Source organism: Priapulus caudatus, unplaced genomic scaffold (assembly GCF_000485595.1).
Source record: "Priapulus caudatus unplaced genomic scaffold, Priapulus_caudatus-5.0.1 Scaffold106, whole genome shotgun sequence".
In the NCBI taxonomy this organism is placed as follows: domain Eukaryota; kingdom Metazoa; phylum Priapulida; class Priapulimorpha; order Priapulimorphida; family Priapulidae; genus Priapulus; species Priapulus caudatus.
Window position 1 is genome coordinate 301,441 of NW_014577167.1, and position 13,259 is coordinate 314,699.

General features: G+C 44.5%; 1 protein-coding gene across 2 annotated transcripts in view; it reads right to left on the reverse strand.

The window, feature by feature from the left end:
• The window catches only part of LOC106805237 (protein PRRC1-like), a 22,083-nt gene that overhangs the window by 5,500 nt on the left and 3,324 nt on the right, over positions 1–13,259 (reverse strand). The window contains exons 2-8 of one of the 2 annotated variants that reach the window (XM_014806758.1): positions 9,398–9,403; positions 5,093–5,251; positions 4,432–4,814; positions 4,201–4,289; positions 3,636–3,804; positions 3,195–3,249; positions 1,973–2,049 (exon numbers count right to left, since the gene is read on the reverse strand). In XM_014806758.1, the coding sequence (XP_014662244.1) occupies positions 1,973–2,049; positions 3,195–3,249; positions 3,636–3,804; positions 4,201–4,289; positions 4,432–4,814; positions 5,093–5,228 (909 nt within the window). In that variant the 5' untranslated portion in view covers positions 5,229–5,251; positions 9,398–9,403. Of the gene's footprint in view, positions 1–1,972; positions 2,050–3,194; positions 3,250–3,635; positions 3,805–4,200; positions 4,290–4,431; positions 4,815–5,092; positions 5,252–6,479; positions 6,539–9,397; positions 9,404–13,259 lie in introns of those variants that run through there. The other variant, XM_014806759.1, reaches the window with a different exon arrangement.

Consider the following 13,259-nt stretch of genomic DNA (forward strand, 5'->3'; position numbering starts at 1 on the left):
TGCCGTGAGTGTCGAACGTGTACTTCAACGAAATAAAGTACAAAACAGTATAAAAAGTCAAAAAAATTCATCAGGATGCATATTTTCAAGATTGATAATTGAACTCGGAACGGATGTAAACACTGAATCGTACATAACGCCTGACCTGTTCAACATTAGCCTGACTTTTAGCTATACACTATCGAATTTGTTTGCTAGCGCCTATATGCTTTTATTTACCCGTTACGCAGGTACATCGCCTAGTGGCGCCCACACGGAACCTTGGACATTCGTAGTCGTTACGAATCCATCAGTGAAGCGGCAGATCAGAGAAATAATCGAGCACGAGGAGGAGCTTAATTATAGGTAAAGATGCGAGAGCTAGAGAGCGAGTGCGCCCGGGACGCGAAAATATTTTTCCCACTTGATTTCCGGACCCCAATCTTTCCACAGCCAATCAGCGCACTCCATTCACTCGACTTCGCTCTTATTTAGCATATGTCATGTGTGATTTTCAATACAGGTAGCGCGGCGTCGTTACGTATCAACGGTCGGTGGTTCGAATCCCGTATGTTTTCTAATTATTTCCTTGTTTTCTGTATTTTTCTATCTTTATCCATTTAACTCATGTTTTCCAATTAACGCAAATATTTACATAGTGCGTGCGTGCGTGCGTGCGTGCGTGCGTGCGTGCGTGCGTGCGTGCGTGCGTGCGTGCGTGCGTGCATGGCAGGTCGCTCCTGGCAGATTACTGCTCCAAACGGTTATTGTACCAGCATCCATATTACTGTTGAGAAATATATCACATGTTGTGTAGGATTTGGCTGATTACTCGCTATTTTATTTTTTTATTTAAAACTAGGGGGAACGCTGCTGCCTCTTGTCCCCCAGAAGATGCACTGAGAGCGCGTGCTATTGCTGAGCAATAGTTTTGAATGCATATTTTAATTATTCTCTCCTTGTATCGCTCATGGCGGTGATCATGACTGTTTACATGCTATTATAATTATATAATTCGAAGGAACTGTGTCAATATTAGCTTTGTTTGCTTACAATTATTACGTCAAAATTGAAATCCATTTTATGGTAAAAAGCGCTATATACGTGGCAAAGTTACGTGAAGATTATGTAATTTTCTACGCATTTGCACAGCTGTCACGAACGAATATTATTTATTATGCTTTTGCTTGGCTGGACACATATAAACATGGGTCATGCGAAACTTGCCGACACCTGTCTGCAGCGCAGCAGCGTTGCTTGGAAATAGTAATAATCCGCTTTTCAAAATATTGCTATGTTGTGTTTGTGGTTAGATTAATAGCGGTAGCGCAGCCGATACTCGTGGTTGACAGTTGTACACCGTTCAATGAATTAAGAGCAGGAGTAACTAAGGGTCCTACTATTTACTTCGAATAAGGTAGATAGCTTCATCTGACTGACATAGAACTCGTAACACATGCGCCTATTTTCCTCGCAGGTAGAATGTCGGATAATGACACCTGATACACCGAGAACGTTTAGAATGCACGCTCGGTGTATAATTATATTTCATGTCATATTTCGTGCGATTCCGGCGTGCAAAAAGAGTAGCACACGAAGTAACCGTTCAGACGTAACCAAATCTGATGCTACCACAGCACGTACTCCGATATTCATATACGGACGGGATTATTTTTAGCTCTCCTTCACAATGCACGATCAATGTTTCTGTGGCAAACAATCACGTATTTTACCGCAAAGCCAGACACCGCCAACGAAATGCGCCGCGGTACACACTGGAACTGTGCATGCGCTGAAGTATAAAACATGAAGCGCTAGCAAAATCATAGCTTTGCAATCATAATTAATAATCGCATTGACAAAGCTGCGAGGCTCTCTACTGCACATAGAAGATAGGTAAAGATATATATATACCTGCAGTGAATCCAACCGGCTGCGGAGCAATGCTGTTGTCCGCGGCAAGCCCGTTCACGTCAGCTTTACCGAACACGTCCTGAAATGCTTGCCTGATAGGGCTGACCTTCGCTTCCTTATCAGATGCCACAATGATGTCAACATCACCTCCTTGACCTGCGTTACAGCACGGATCAAGCACAATGATAAGATCATTGATTATGTTGTTTTATTTGCACATCCTTCATGCAACCAATTCAGAGTCTTATCTGTATTGTAACCATCAGCGTTGATGTACCGCACAAAATATTCTGCAACATTCATAATCAGTGACTTACAGCCAGTTATATACCAAGTGCCTCTGCTCTTATACCAAATTGGGTGAATCCTTTTAACGAGATAAAGTAGTGATTGGTTACAAAGACATAGCCTTTTACTATAGATATATATATAGAGATATTATCAAGAGCTAATAAATACCTAGAGTGTACAACGGGAAAACGGGAAAATAGTGCTATTTCACGGCAATATTATTCTACTTTGCCTGCGAGTCTAGAATAATTTTATGGTATTGCATTAAGCAGAATTCTTTGCTCTCTAAAACAAGACCAACCGCTTGTCAATACGATACTCCTAGGCTGAGATATTGGCTCGTAAACCTCCCCTCCCACAGGCCTCACGGCACCTCGCATCCACAATATTCAGTATCCTTCACGCCATTTGCAAGTTAGGAAAGTCGCTTCGTGAGTTTGGTTTTTTCCGCGATAACTTTATGAATGAACGGCATTTCGGTTATCATCGATGACTTTTGGGGGCATCGCCTATGCCCTTATCTCCCGTTATCTTTCCTAGCACGGCTAATGCCCGTCATGATGGAGCCGGCAATGTTTTCTAAATTAAGTCTCTACACAATGCAGCTCAGTTACTATATGGTGTAGTAAGAGTACCAAATTTGGGCATGTGACATCAATTGGGCATGGCAGCGCTCTAAGCGGTGACGGAAAACGATAGCCAGACCCGCAAAAAGCGTGAAGGATAGTGAATATTGTGGATGCGAGGCGGCGTGAGGCCTGTGGGAGGCATGATTACGCTCCAATATCTCGGCCTAGGAGTATCGTAGAGACAAGCGGTTGATCTTAATTCAGAGAGCAAAGAATGCTGCTTAACGCAAGACCATGAACTTAGTCTAGAACCGCATATAAAGTAGAATAATATTGCCGTGAAATAGCACTATTTTCCCATTTTCCCGTTGTACACTCTAGGTATTTTATTAGCTCTTGATATTATAACCAATTGCTCCTAACCGTAAGCAAAGTACTCACGAATGTACTCCTTCATTTGTGGATCTAGTGCGGTTATCATCGAGTCAACTGAACTCTGAAATAAACCGACAGCATTTCTGTGACTCTTCAGAATGTATCTAATTGACCAACACTCTGCTTTAAACACACAACAGATCCATGTACATACATGTAAGCACCTAACACTGAAAAGACTTTTGTATAGCACAAAACTCTATCTGACTGGCACAATACCTGTGCACTGTCCTTTCATCTTTGTTAGCAGCAGCAACAGTTGTGAATTAACTGCACTTACTGCGAAACGATGAATTTGCTTTGTAAACTGTTGCTACTGACACAACTTTGGCATGCACAACACAAATGCTTGCACTCACTGGGTGCTCGCGTCTCTCTTTAGCATGAAAGCACATAACAAGCCTGCCACACCGATTGTGCCGTGCCCCCAACACAGGTGCTCCCTACCTTCGTCTTCTCAACAATGTTGTGCACAAGGTTGTTCTGAGCGATCTGGGTGACAGTGCCCTTGAACCAGCCCCACATGCTGCTGTCGTCTGAATTAGATACCGACACATCCTCGCCGACGTATCCACCGCTAGGTCCTACCATCTGATATGAGACGGGCGCCTGTACGCTGCGCAAGTTTGCAAATGCAGAACGTCTGTTATATATATATTGGAGAAGTCCTCGAATGGTCGAATACCTGATAGACCAGGCTACAGGCGAGTTAGGTATTATGAGATGTACAGCCAACATCAAATATTTTAGATCACCTCTATAAACAAAACCATCGAACATGAATTTAAAACAAAAAAAAACACATGCAAAAGTTCATGTTTATAATAAATTAAACGTAATAATTTACAGGTGATAATTTCCAGTTTTGCATTATTTTGTTGGTTTGTAGCTGTAGTAATTGTACGATTGTACAAGAAGAAATTATATACAAACTTGTAAAAAGTTCACGAAATTGGTGAATACTTTTATATTTGACGTCATTTCATTTAGTACGTAGTATGTTCATACTTACACAGGAGTCTGGGCGTAAGGTGATACATCTGCATGCGCAACCGATGATGGTGTATAAAACTGTTGCTGCTCCTCAAAGTTATACTGACCCTGAAACACGGGGACTTCAATTCTACTGTGCCTTCAACGAAACATACCAGGATGTCCAGTCTGACACCCACCCGAATATTCGCATGCATATATGGTCACACACATACAAGCCAGGGCATCTGTAACGACCAAGTTGACTGACCTGTGGTTGTGTTGACTGTGCATAGTCTGGGTAGGCGAGCTGCCCTGCTGGCTGCTGTGGTGCATAGCCTGGATACGGAGCCTGTACGGCTGGCTGCTGTAAGCTGTGTTTTGCAATGTGTGTTCCAGCGATGGTAGCAGGTGCAACCGCAGGACCTGGCTGATAATGTGTATGCTCAGCAGGTGAATCCACTGACTCTTGCTCCCTTGTTATCTGGGATATACCAGGGTCACCTAGGCCAACTTGGAACGTGGTGTCATCGGATTGTGGGAAAAGGTTGGATGTGGGAAGGGGCGAGGGGTCACGTGAGGTTGTGAGAGATGGTTCATTTGAGGATACAGAGGTAGGGTGAGATTCTCCAGCCGATACTGCAGCAGAGTCTCCTGTTAACATGGCAATATTCAGTGTAAGTGATACATGATATGACCACATATGCAAGCAAATTTCTAGAGTCAACTACCTGCCAATCAAACAAGCAACATTTACTTCTTCTTCTCCTTTTTGGTAGAATTAACCAAATCTATGCGCAAATACTTGTGGTTTCAGATAAACCTGCAGGGTATTATCCTAATGGATTTGTTAGCAAGCTGTGCAAGAAAAACTCATGACATATGTAAACGCATGTAAATTAAAAATCGTAAACTGTTCTGGCTTCACCAACCTATAGTACAGGTATCTGTTGTACTGGATTGACTGTGTGTTGCTGTGACTGCAGGAGTGGGTTTTGGGTCAGCTGAATCATTTCCAACCATCTCAAACTCTCCGTTGGAGTCTTCAGCTTTTACTTCCTCCATCATGTTTCTTCTTGACTTTGACTTCTAAAAATCAAATGAACACTTACAATCACGTGACCACATCTTCTTCTTGGTTGTAGTTTCTCGCGGATGATCCAGGCTGAATCGTCAGCTAGGTGCTGCACGACCTCCCTGTCGACAATTCTTCTCCACCTCCATCGATCAGCAGCATCTTCCTCCGTTACTCCAAGCCTTCTCATCTCCGCCTCCACTCCATCCCCACATGAAGCCAATTAACATGAAGCAAATAAATGCCCTGGTACTTGGTTAGTTGTTGTGCCCATTCAGATTACTACTGTTATTATAATTATGAGAACCACTAGTATTAATTTTATAATAATATCATATAAATAAGCAATTGAATATATTTATTACTCAAGGAAGTCATTTATTCTACATGTGACATATATTGTCCAATATGACCTATATAAGTTTTAGTAGCCAAGTAGCCTACCCAAAAACCGTCACATCTAGTGTCGCTTGTGATAACTCAAATATTTGTAATACATCTGGCTTATTCTAATTACTGGGTGCTAGAGTGCATTGCCTTCTTAATGATTCACATGATATTTCTTAAGACAAGTTTAGTAACATCACGGAATTCAATGCCAATAGGGTTCACCATGAATGTAACTCAAATTCATGATTGACTGAAACCGAGTGCCAATCCGTGTCCGGGCAATTTCAATTTCCTGATAGTGTGTTTGACTGTTTCATTTTTGGGTTTCTGTGTCCCGTTCAATTAGCAGGCTCATTATAAAATCATTTAGTTACTCACTTATTCTTGTCGAAGTGATACGATTTTTGGTTAGCGTATAGCAGCAACCACTGATCATGTAGAAAAATAATTACATGACTTACCGACACCCAACAAGCTTAATTAATGACCTGCAAAATTGGGTAGGGCATGCAAGAGGATAATTGTGAGGTAAAGCATTTGTTAACATAGTATTTTACACAATATCATCAAGCTGATCTAAAAAAATGCCACAATAGAACCGCTATACCTTCGGTGTCACTTTCGCCCAGGCGTAGAGGGAGGGTGCTGCTACGTGGCAGCACTAGTGTTAGGATTAGGGTTAGGGTCAGGGTCAGGGTTAGAGTTAGGATTAGGGTTAGGATTAGGGTTAGGGAAATAAGGCCATGCCTAGCATGGAAGTAAGACTGTGGAATGACGGAAGTGTACGAAGTGACTAGTGCTGCCACGTAGCGACACCCTCCCTCTACGGCCGGGGGAAAGTGACACTCCTATACCTTCCATCCGTGCTCAACGAGCCTTGATCAGATCCCCTAAACACAGAGGGCTGCAGAAACTGCAAGATAAGACAGTTGTATTGTGGGAATTTGGACACTGGCTTAAAGATGTACCCAATAATTTCCCTTCTCGTATGTGATTGTCCTGCTCATTTTACTCTGGGTTTAGTAATGCTAGCCGCACACTATCCGATTTTGCACTGTGCACAGCACTAACGCCCCGCACACTATCCGACCCGATCCCGATCGATTGGGAGGCCACCGCACACTGTCCGACTCAAAGTTGACGCAAACCATGGCACTCTCGTGGCGTTCCAAGCGGATTTAGCGTGTACTAAGCGTCGGGAGTGTTTCCCATGGTTCGAATGCCATTCCATTCGAATGCGGTTCCCATGGCGCAGCTCTGTGATTGGTCAATTGTCTTCAGCGCTCGTCGATCAGGTCGGATGGCCACGCACACTATCCGAGTCGCGTCGTAAGCCCTCGCACACTATCCGACCCGATCTGCTCCCGATTCAAAATTCGAATCGGGCCAAAATGACCTCCCGAGCCAATCTTAAGCCTCCCGAGCCAAACTAGAACATCTCGATCCAATCGTAAGCCTTCAAATCGCGCTCGGGTCGGATAGTGTGCGGCTAGCATAAGCATTGTAAATATTTATTTAGGCGATAAATGGTTGCCTGTATATGGTACTCAGATCTTTAAACTGAAAGAGTGAAATGTATGTGGTCAGGCAGTTTTAGACGTTCGTATCTAGCCACGCTGGAATATACAATCTGGGGTGTACCTACACATATTACATTGCTATTCGCTAACTGATCAACTGTCACAGCATCAACTGATCAAACCAATTCTCATACCTCATAAAGATTCGTTTTAGGCAAGTCTATCGAAGACGAAGACAGGTCACACAGAGAGAAAAGGTTGACCAAATAGACGGATCGACAACACGTTACATGATTATGATACACTATAGACCGTGGAAAACCTTCAATTTTGCAATTAACCAAAGGGCGAAAAAAAATTCCAATATGGAAAGAAAGAAACGAAGAAGCTAAGGCTTTGAAGACGGCACATGTTGCAAGACAAGACTCAAGAGAGAAGGCACGACTAGGCCTATATATTTTTAATCATAATATTATTTAGATACAATAATGTAACCCAAACCCAAGAGGATAGGGTTACAAAGCCTCCCTATCCTATTGTGCGGAGGAATGCCCGAGTGAATCACTCGGGCCGGTTTGCTGGTGCGTTTTCAGATACTAGAAGTTAGAACTTCCAAACTGGGTTTATTCTCAACACGAACCTTTCTCCGCTATCTGGGAACTTACTATGTATCGCAATACTCTGTATTAAACTAATAGTAATATAACCTGTTACAAAAATTCGAAGTGACGAGCGGCGAATATACTGAGCGCCATTTCTGTTGACCTGTGACGTACGCATTTCCCAATGCGCATAGCGATCGGCAAACGCAGCGCCCTCCGATTGGTCGGTGAATCCGCTCTTCAAACAGTGTTGTGTGTGTGAGTGTGTGTGTGTGTGTGTGTGTGTGTGTGTGTGTGCGTGCGTGCGTGCGATTCCGTTCTGCGTGATTGTGTGCGTGAATATGAGCCAACGTGCAACATTTTAGCCGGTTCCGCTCCTCGCCTTAATACGGTTTCCGACATTACTCTTTTTATAGCATTAAAATCTCTCCCGCTACGCTTACCTGCTACAAGGTTTCATTTACGCCTGACGAACACTCTCCAGTCGTTCACGTCCGAGGCGGACAGATCAGCTCGCAGTGATTTATATGATTGATTATATATGGGCCACGCTTAATGCCTATTAACGTCGTGCCAAGTTAGCAAAATTACTCCGAAGAATCCCTAACGCGCATTCAGGCTGGCCGATGAATTGACGGCGGTAACGAACAGCCGTCACGCGTTTACGATCCGCGAGCCGCTGTTTTATACAGCATCCGTACATAGAGCTGGGTCGCGACGAGTGGCAATCGATACATGATGCAATTTACATGTATCGATCGGTCACTGATAAGCCGTGCTGACCGACTATAGCGCCGATCGAGAGAATCGCTAGAATTAAATATATACTAGCGGGAATCACCAGGAATACGCAATAGATCAGAGACTAACTGCATACTGTTGTTATTATTATTATTATTATTAGTATTATTATTATTATTATTGCTGTTGCTGTTGGTGTTGTTGTTGTTGTTGTTGTTGTTGTTGTTGTTGTTGTTGTTGTTGATGCTGATTATGATGATGATGGTGCTGATGATGATGTTGTTGTCATCGTCGCTATTGTTTGTTTGTTTGATTATTTTTTGTGTCGGAGTTAGTGAAATATACTAATTCCTCATACTCTCCTGATGCAATAAGAATAATTACGTTATTATAGTTCTAGAGACATTATTATATGATAACAGTTGTTTTAGGGGCATGGGCATCTCACAATTTTAAATGCAACAAAACCGGTAAATTCCACATGCATTTTTCGTGATTTGAAAATAGACGTCAACCGAGACGCGGAACAATCGAAATTGTTATTTTAATTGACCGGAAACCGGGAAATAAAGTATTTCTTTGCCTGGGAAACTGAGAATGAACCACTTGTTCCCCCAACCGTGATATTATTTCCTCTTACCATTCACGTCGGGAGCTGGGTCGTTCGTCATACTGACCGGTATACCTCATGAGGTCAAGCGGGTCATTTCGCGCCGATTCCGTGATATTGACAGACGCGTCTTTCCGCAGTAGGCGGTTATTAGCAGTCGTAGTAGATAATTAGTAGTACTGGCAACAATGGCTTGTCGTTAAAACAAACCATTGCAACAATGGCTTGTCGTTAAAATGGTTTGTCGTTAAAGCGTTCTAACATCGCTTATGTTTACACTTTCATTACAGTAGCGAAATTAGCAGCTGCCGTAGACGCTAACGAGGATCAATAACGAGTGAACATGTCTAATCAAAGCCCGCGTGGTGTGTGGTGTGTGCGCGCGTGGGTGTATGCGTGCGTGTGTGTGTGCGTGCGTGCGTATGTTTGTGTTCGCGAGCGCGCGCGCGCGCGCGTGTGTGTGTGTGTGTGGGTGGGGGGGGTGTATGCGTGCGTGTGTGTGTGCGTATGTTTGTGTCCGCGCGTGCGTGACCTGGTCCAGAGACGTTTTCGATGGGCACCAAATGGCTCGTGCCTAACTCGCACGCCACCGACGAAAAACCGTCCGTTGTGAACGCGGATCGGCTCGAGCCAAATTGGCGCGCGGGCCCTCACCTTAGGCTCGGGCCAAAAAACGCTCGGCCAGGACCGTGTGAACGCTGCTCGAGCCAAAACTTTGGGGCGCGGGCCTCCATTAGGCTGGCGCAAAAACGTCCCGTGTGAACGCTCGGCTCGAGCCACAATTTGAGCGCGGGCCTCCATTAGGCTCGAGGCCAAAAAAACGTCCGTGTGAGCCCGGCCGCCTTAATCACATCGAAACGCGCGATCGTGTCTCAGGCGCTGAAGACCGGTTTAGTTGCGAACACAATGAGTGAACGCTGGTGACTTCCGGCAATTTGTTCCGGGTCTCTACCGACTATCCTCAAGCTCTCACATCGTGATCGTAAAGTGAGGGGGCCCTCGGCCTAATGGTTACGGTAGCACACACACTACAACAGCACACACCGCATACCACAGCACAGCACACACCACACACAGCACACCAGCAGCACACCGCGCGGCTGTGCGGGACCACACACACACACACACACACACACCACACCACCACATCACGCACCACGACACACTATGTATACCCACACACGCACGCAGCACACACATTCATCCACTCGTCCATCCCACCATTTATCCAATCAATATCAACGTCATCATTTAGCATTATATTTTATTTGAAACGCTCCAAGTGCCTGTTTCCGGATCAACCATATGCATGATGCGCAAAGAGACATACGATGGGTATTCCTGTCCTGAACGTTCGCCCCGAATCCCTGTTAAAGATCAAGTCCGTGTATTCGGCACCTCGCAGTGCTTCTCTCCGTCGTACTCTCTCTGTCTCTCTCTCGTGCTCTCTCTCTCTCTCATCTCTCTCTCTCTCTCTCTCTCCCTCCCTTCAGGCTTCTCTCACGCACCGGCAACACCCACCACGCTCAAACCGCACGCGCACCGGCACACATAACGCACACATCACGGCCCCGCGTCGCCGACAACGCACGCACACACACCAATCTGCATTCGCCAAGAGCAATTTAATTCTTGTTTTTAAGACCTATCGGCTAGCCAAGAAAGCTGCGAAATTGTATTTGCCACCCCAGACCCATAAATATAGCGTGGTTATTGGGGAACCGCCAGCGGGTCAATCAGATCTAAACAACAGCAGCGTGGTTTGGGGGTCGAACTCTCATTAAGAGTGTTCGCAACTTTAAATGTCAATCTAATGGTATAAAAAACCCTAATATAGTATACTATGGTCATGGTCATATATTAGTTTGTGGTTTAATTCATTTAAGGTTAGGGTTAGGGTTAAGCGATTAACAAATCAGTTAATCATTAATGATATCCAAAGCTTGGGAACCACTCCTAATGGAGCGTAAGCCTGGTTTGCCCCAACCAGGGAAAAAGATTTATTAGCTACGCCGCCAGTTGTCGCGGGCGCGGCAATTTTTTTCCCACTGCAGTTCCGGACCCTAACCTGAACCCTACACCCTAACCCTAAATTATAAATTTAATTAACACATGATAAATTAATTAAATAAAATAATAAATAAATTTTAATTAAATTGCTGTAAAATAAATCCTGGTAAACATATTGCTGTATTAATTGGAAAACATGAGTTAACATGGCATAAAATAGAAAATACAGAAAAACACAAGGAAAATAATAGAAAACATTACGGGATTCGAACCACCGACCGTTGATACGTAAACGACGGCCCGCGCTTACCACTGTATTGAAAAATCACACATGACATATCGCTAAAATACAGAGCGAAAGTCGAGTGAATGGAGTGCGCTGAGTTGGCTGTGGAAAGATGGGTCCCGGAATCAGTGGGAAAAAATTTCGCGTCCCGGCCGCGCACTCGCTACTCTAGCTCATCGCCATCTTTACCTATGAAATTAAGCTGCCTCCTCGTGACTCGATTATTCCTCTGATCTGCCCGCTTCAACTGATGGATTCGTAAACGACTACGAAATGTCCAAGGTCCGTGTGGGCGCCAAACTAGGGCCGAGTACCTGCGTAACGGGTATAACAAGCAATATTAAAAAGGCGCTCAGCAAACAAATTCGATAGTGTATAGGCTAAAAGTCCAGGCTAGATGTTTGAAACAGGTCAGAATTTCATAACGTATATATTTATTATTATTACTATTATTACTATAACCCCCACGAGCATGCACCTAAGCTCTTTACACCCCGTATGCACACACTTCCACGCACATCCACGAACGCACTCACTCACCCACTAACTCACTCACGCAGAGCACACCGGGGGTGCCCACTTGCGCACGAACGCAACGCTCGTACGCACGTACGCACACGCATACCATACTCCAGCGAACAATCACACTGTAATCTTCTTAGTGACACTATTAGACCACCTATAGACACTTTCCATTAGACACTGTAGAATAGTAGTAACATTAAGTACCCGCGTTCAACACGGAACTAGCAAGAAATTCGGTATTTAGCGTTCACCCGAGGCAAAATGCGCGGTCCAAAAAATACGGAATCTATTACGCGTTCACACGGTAATGGTTTGGGTCGAGCTAAATGGGCTAAATTTGGCTCAGGCTATATTTGGCTCGGGCGGGTTTGAGTCCGGAAGCGTTCAACCTACGCACGAAGACGCGCAAGCGAATACTGGTCTGTCGCGCAGATGGCGTTATGTACGATCCAGTGTTTACATCCCGTCCGAGTTCATTATCAAATCTTGAAAATAGCATCCTGATGAAATTTTTTTGAATTTTATACACTGTTTGTACTTTATTTCGTTGAAGTACACGTTCGAACACTCACCGGCAATCTACCGCTCTACCGATTTAGCTAGTGCTAAAATTTGGCTCGGGCCTGGGTCCAGGACTTTCTCTCCGATGGAACACCAAATTGTTCATGCAAACGTCGGCACGGCCCACCGGAAAACCCGCCCGTCCGTGAACGCTCGGGCTCGAGCCAAATTTGAGCCCGAGTCTCATACCAGCGTGCTCCGGGCAACGAAAAAAACGTTCGTGTGAAACGCGTCTTTAAATAGACGAGACATTCGGTATTTGTTGAAATACCGGCTTCTCAGATGCCAATTATTTTGGACCACGTGCGTGAAACAATCCCGAATCTCTTGGGACTGCGCGATTGATCCTCGTCGCGAACGCTTTATTACAGAGTAATCTGAAGCACCAGACACCGTGATATTGGAATTATTGGGCCGATGTTACTTAATATATAGTGTAGCGTATGCAGGAAGTAGATAATAGGCGATTATCTTTATCTACTCCTGATATAGAATATCAAGTCGAGCCACTGTGAATTTCGCTGAATGCGACACGAGGCAAACCAGCCTGCACACCGGTGAAACTTTCGGCGCACGGCACGAAAAATGCACCGTGTGCGGGGGCTTGAATCAGCGGTTCTCATTCGCACTGCACTCATCATTAGTAACCGCCCCCCGTACCAGACTGCAAAATTTGACCTGTATCAAAAATGGTCGGGACCGGATTATTTAGAAATGTTGTTTACTACTAGCCTCCATACAGATTGAAACACACCTCGATCCCACCATCAAAATATATT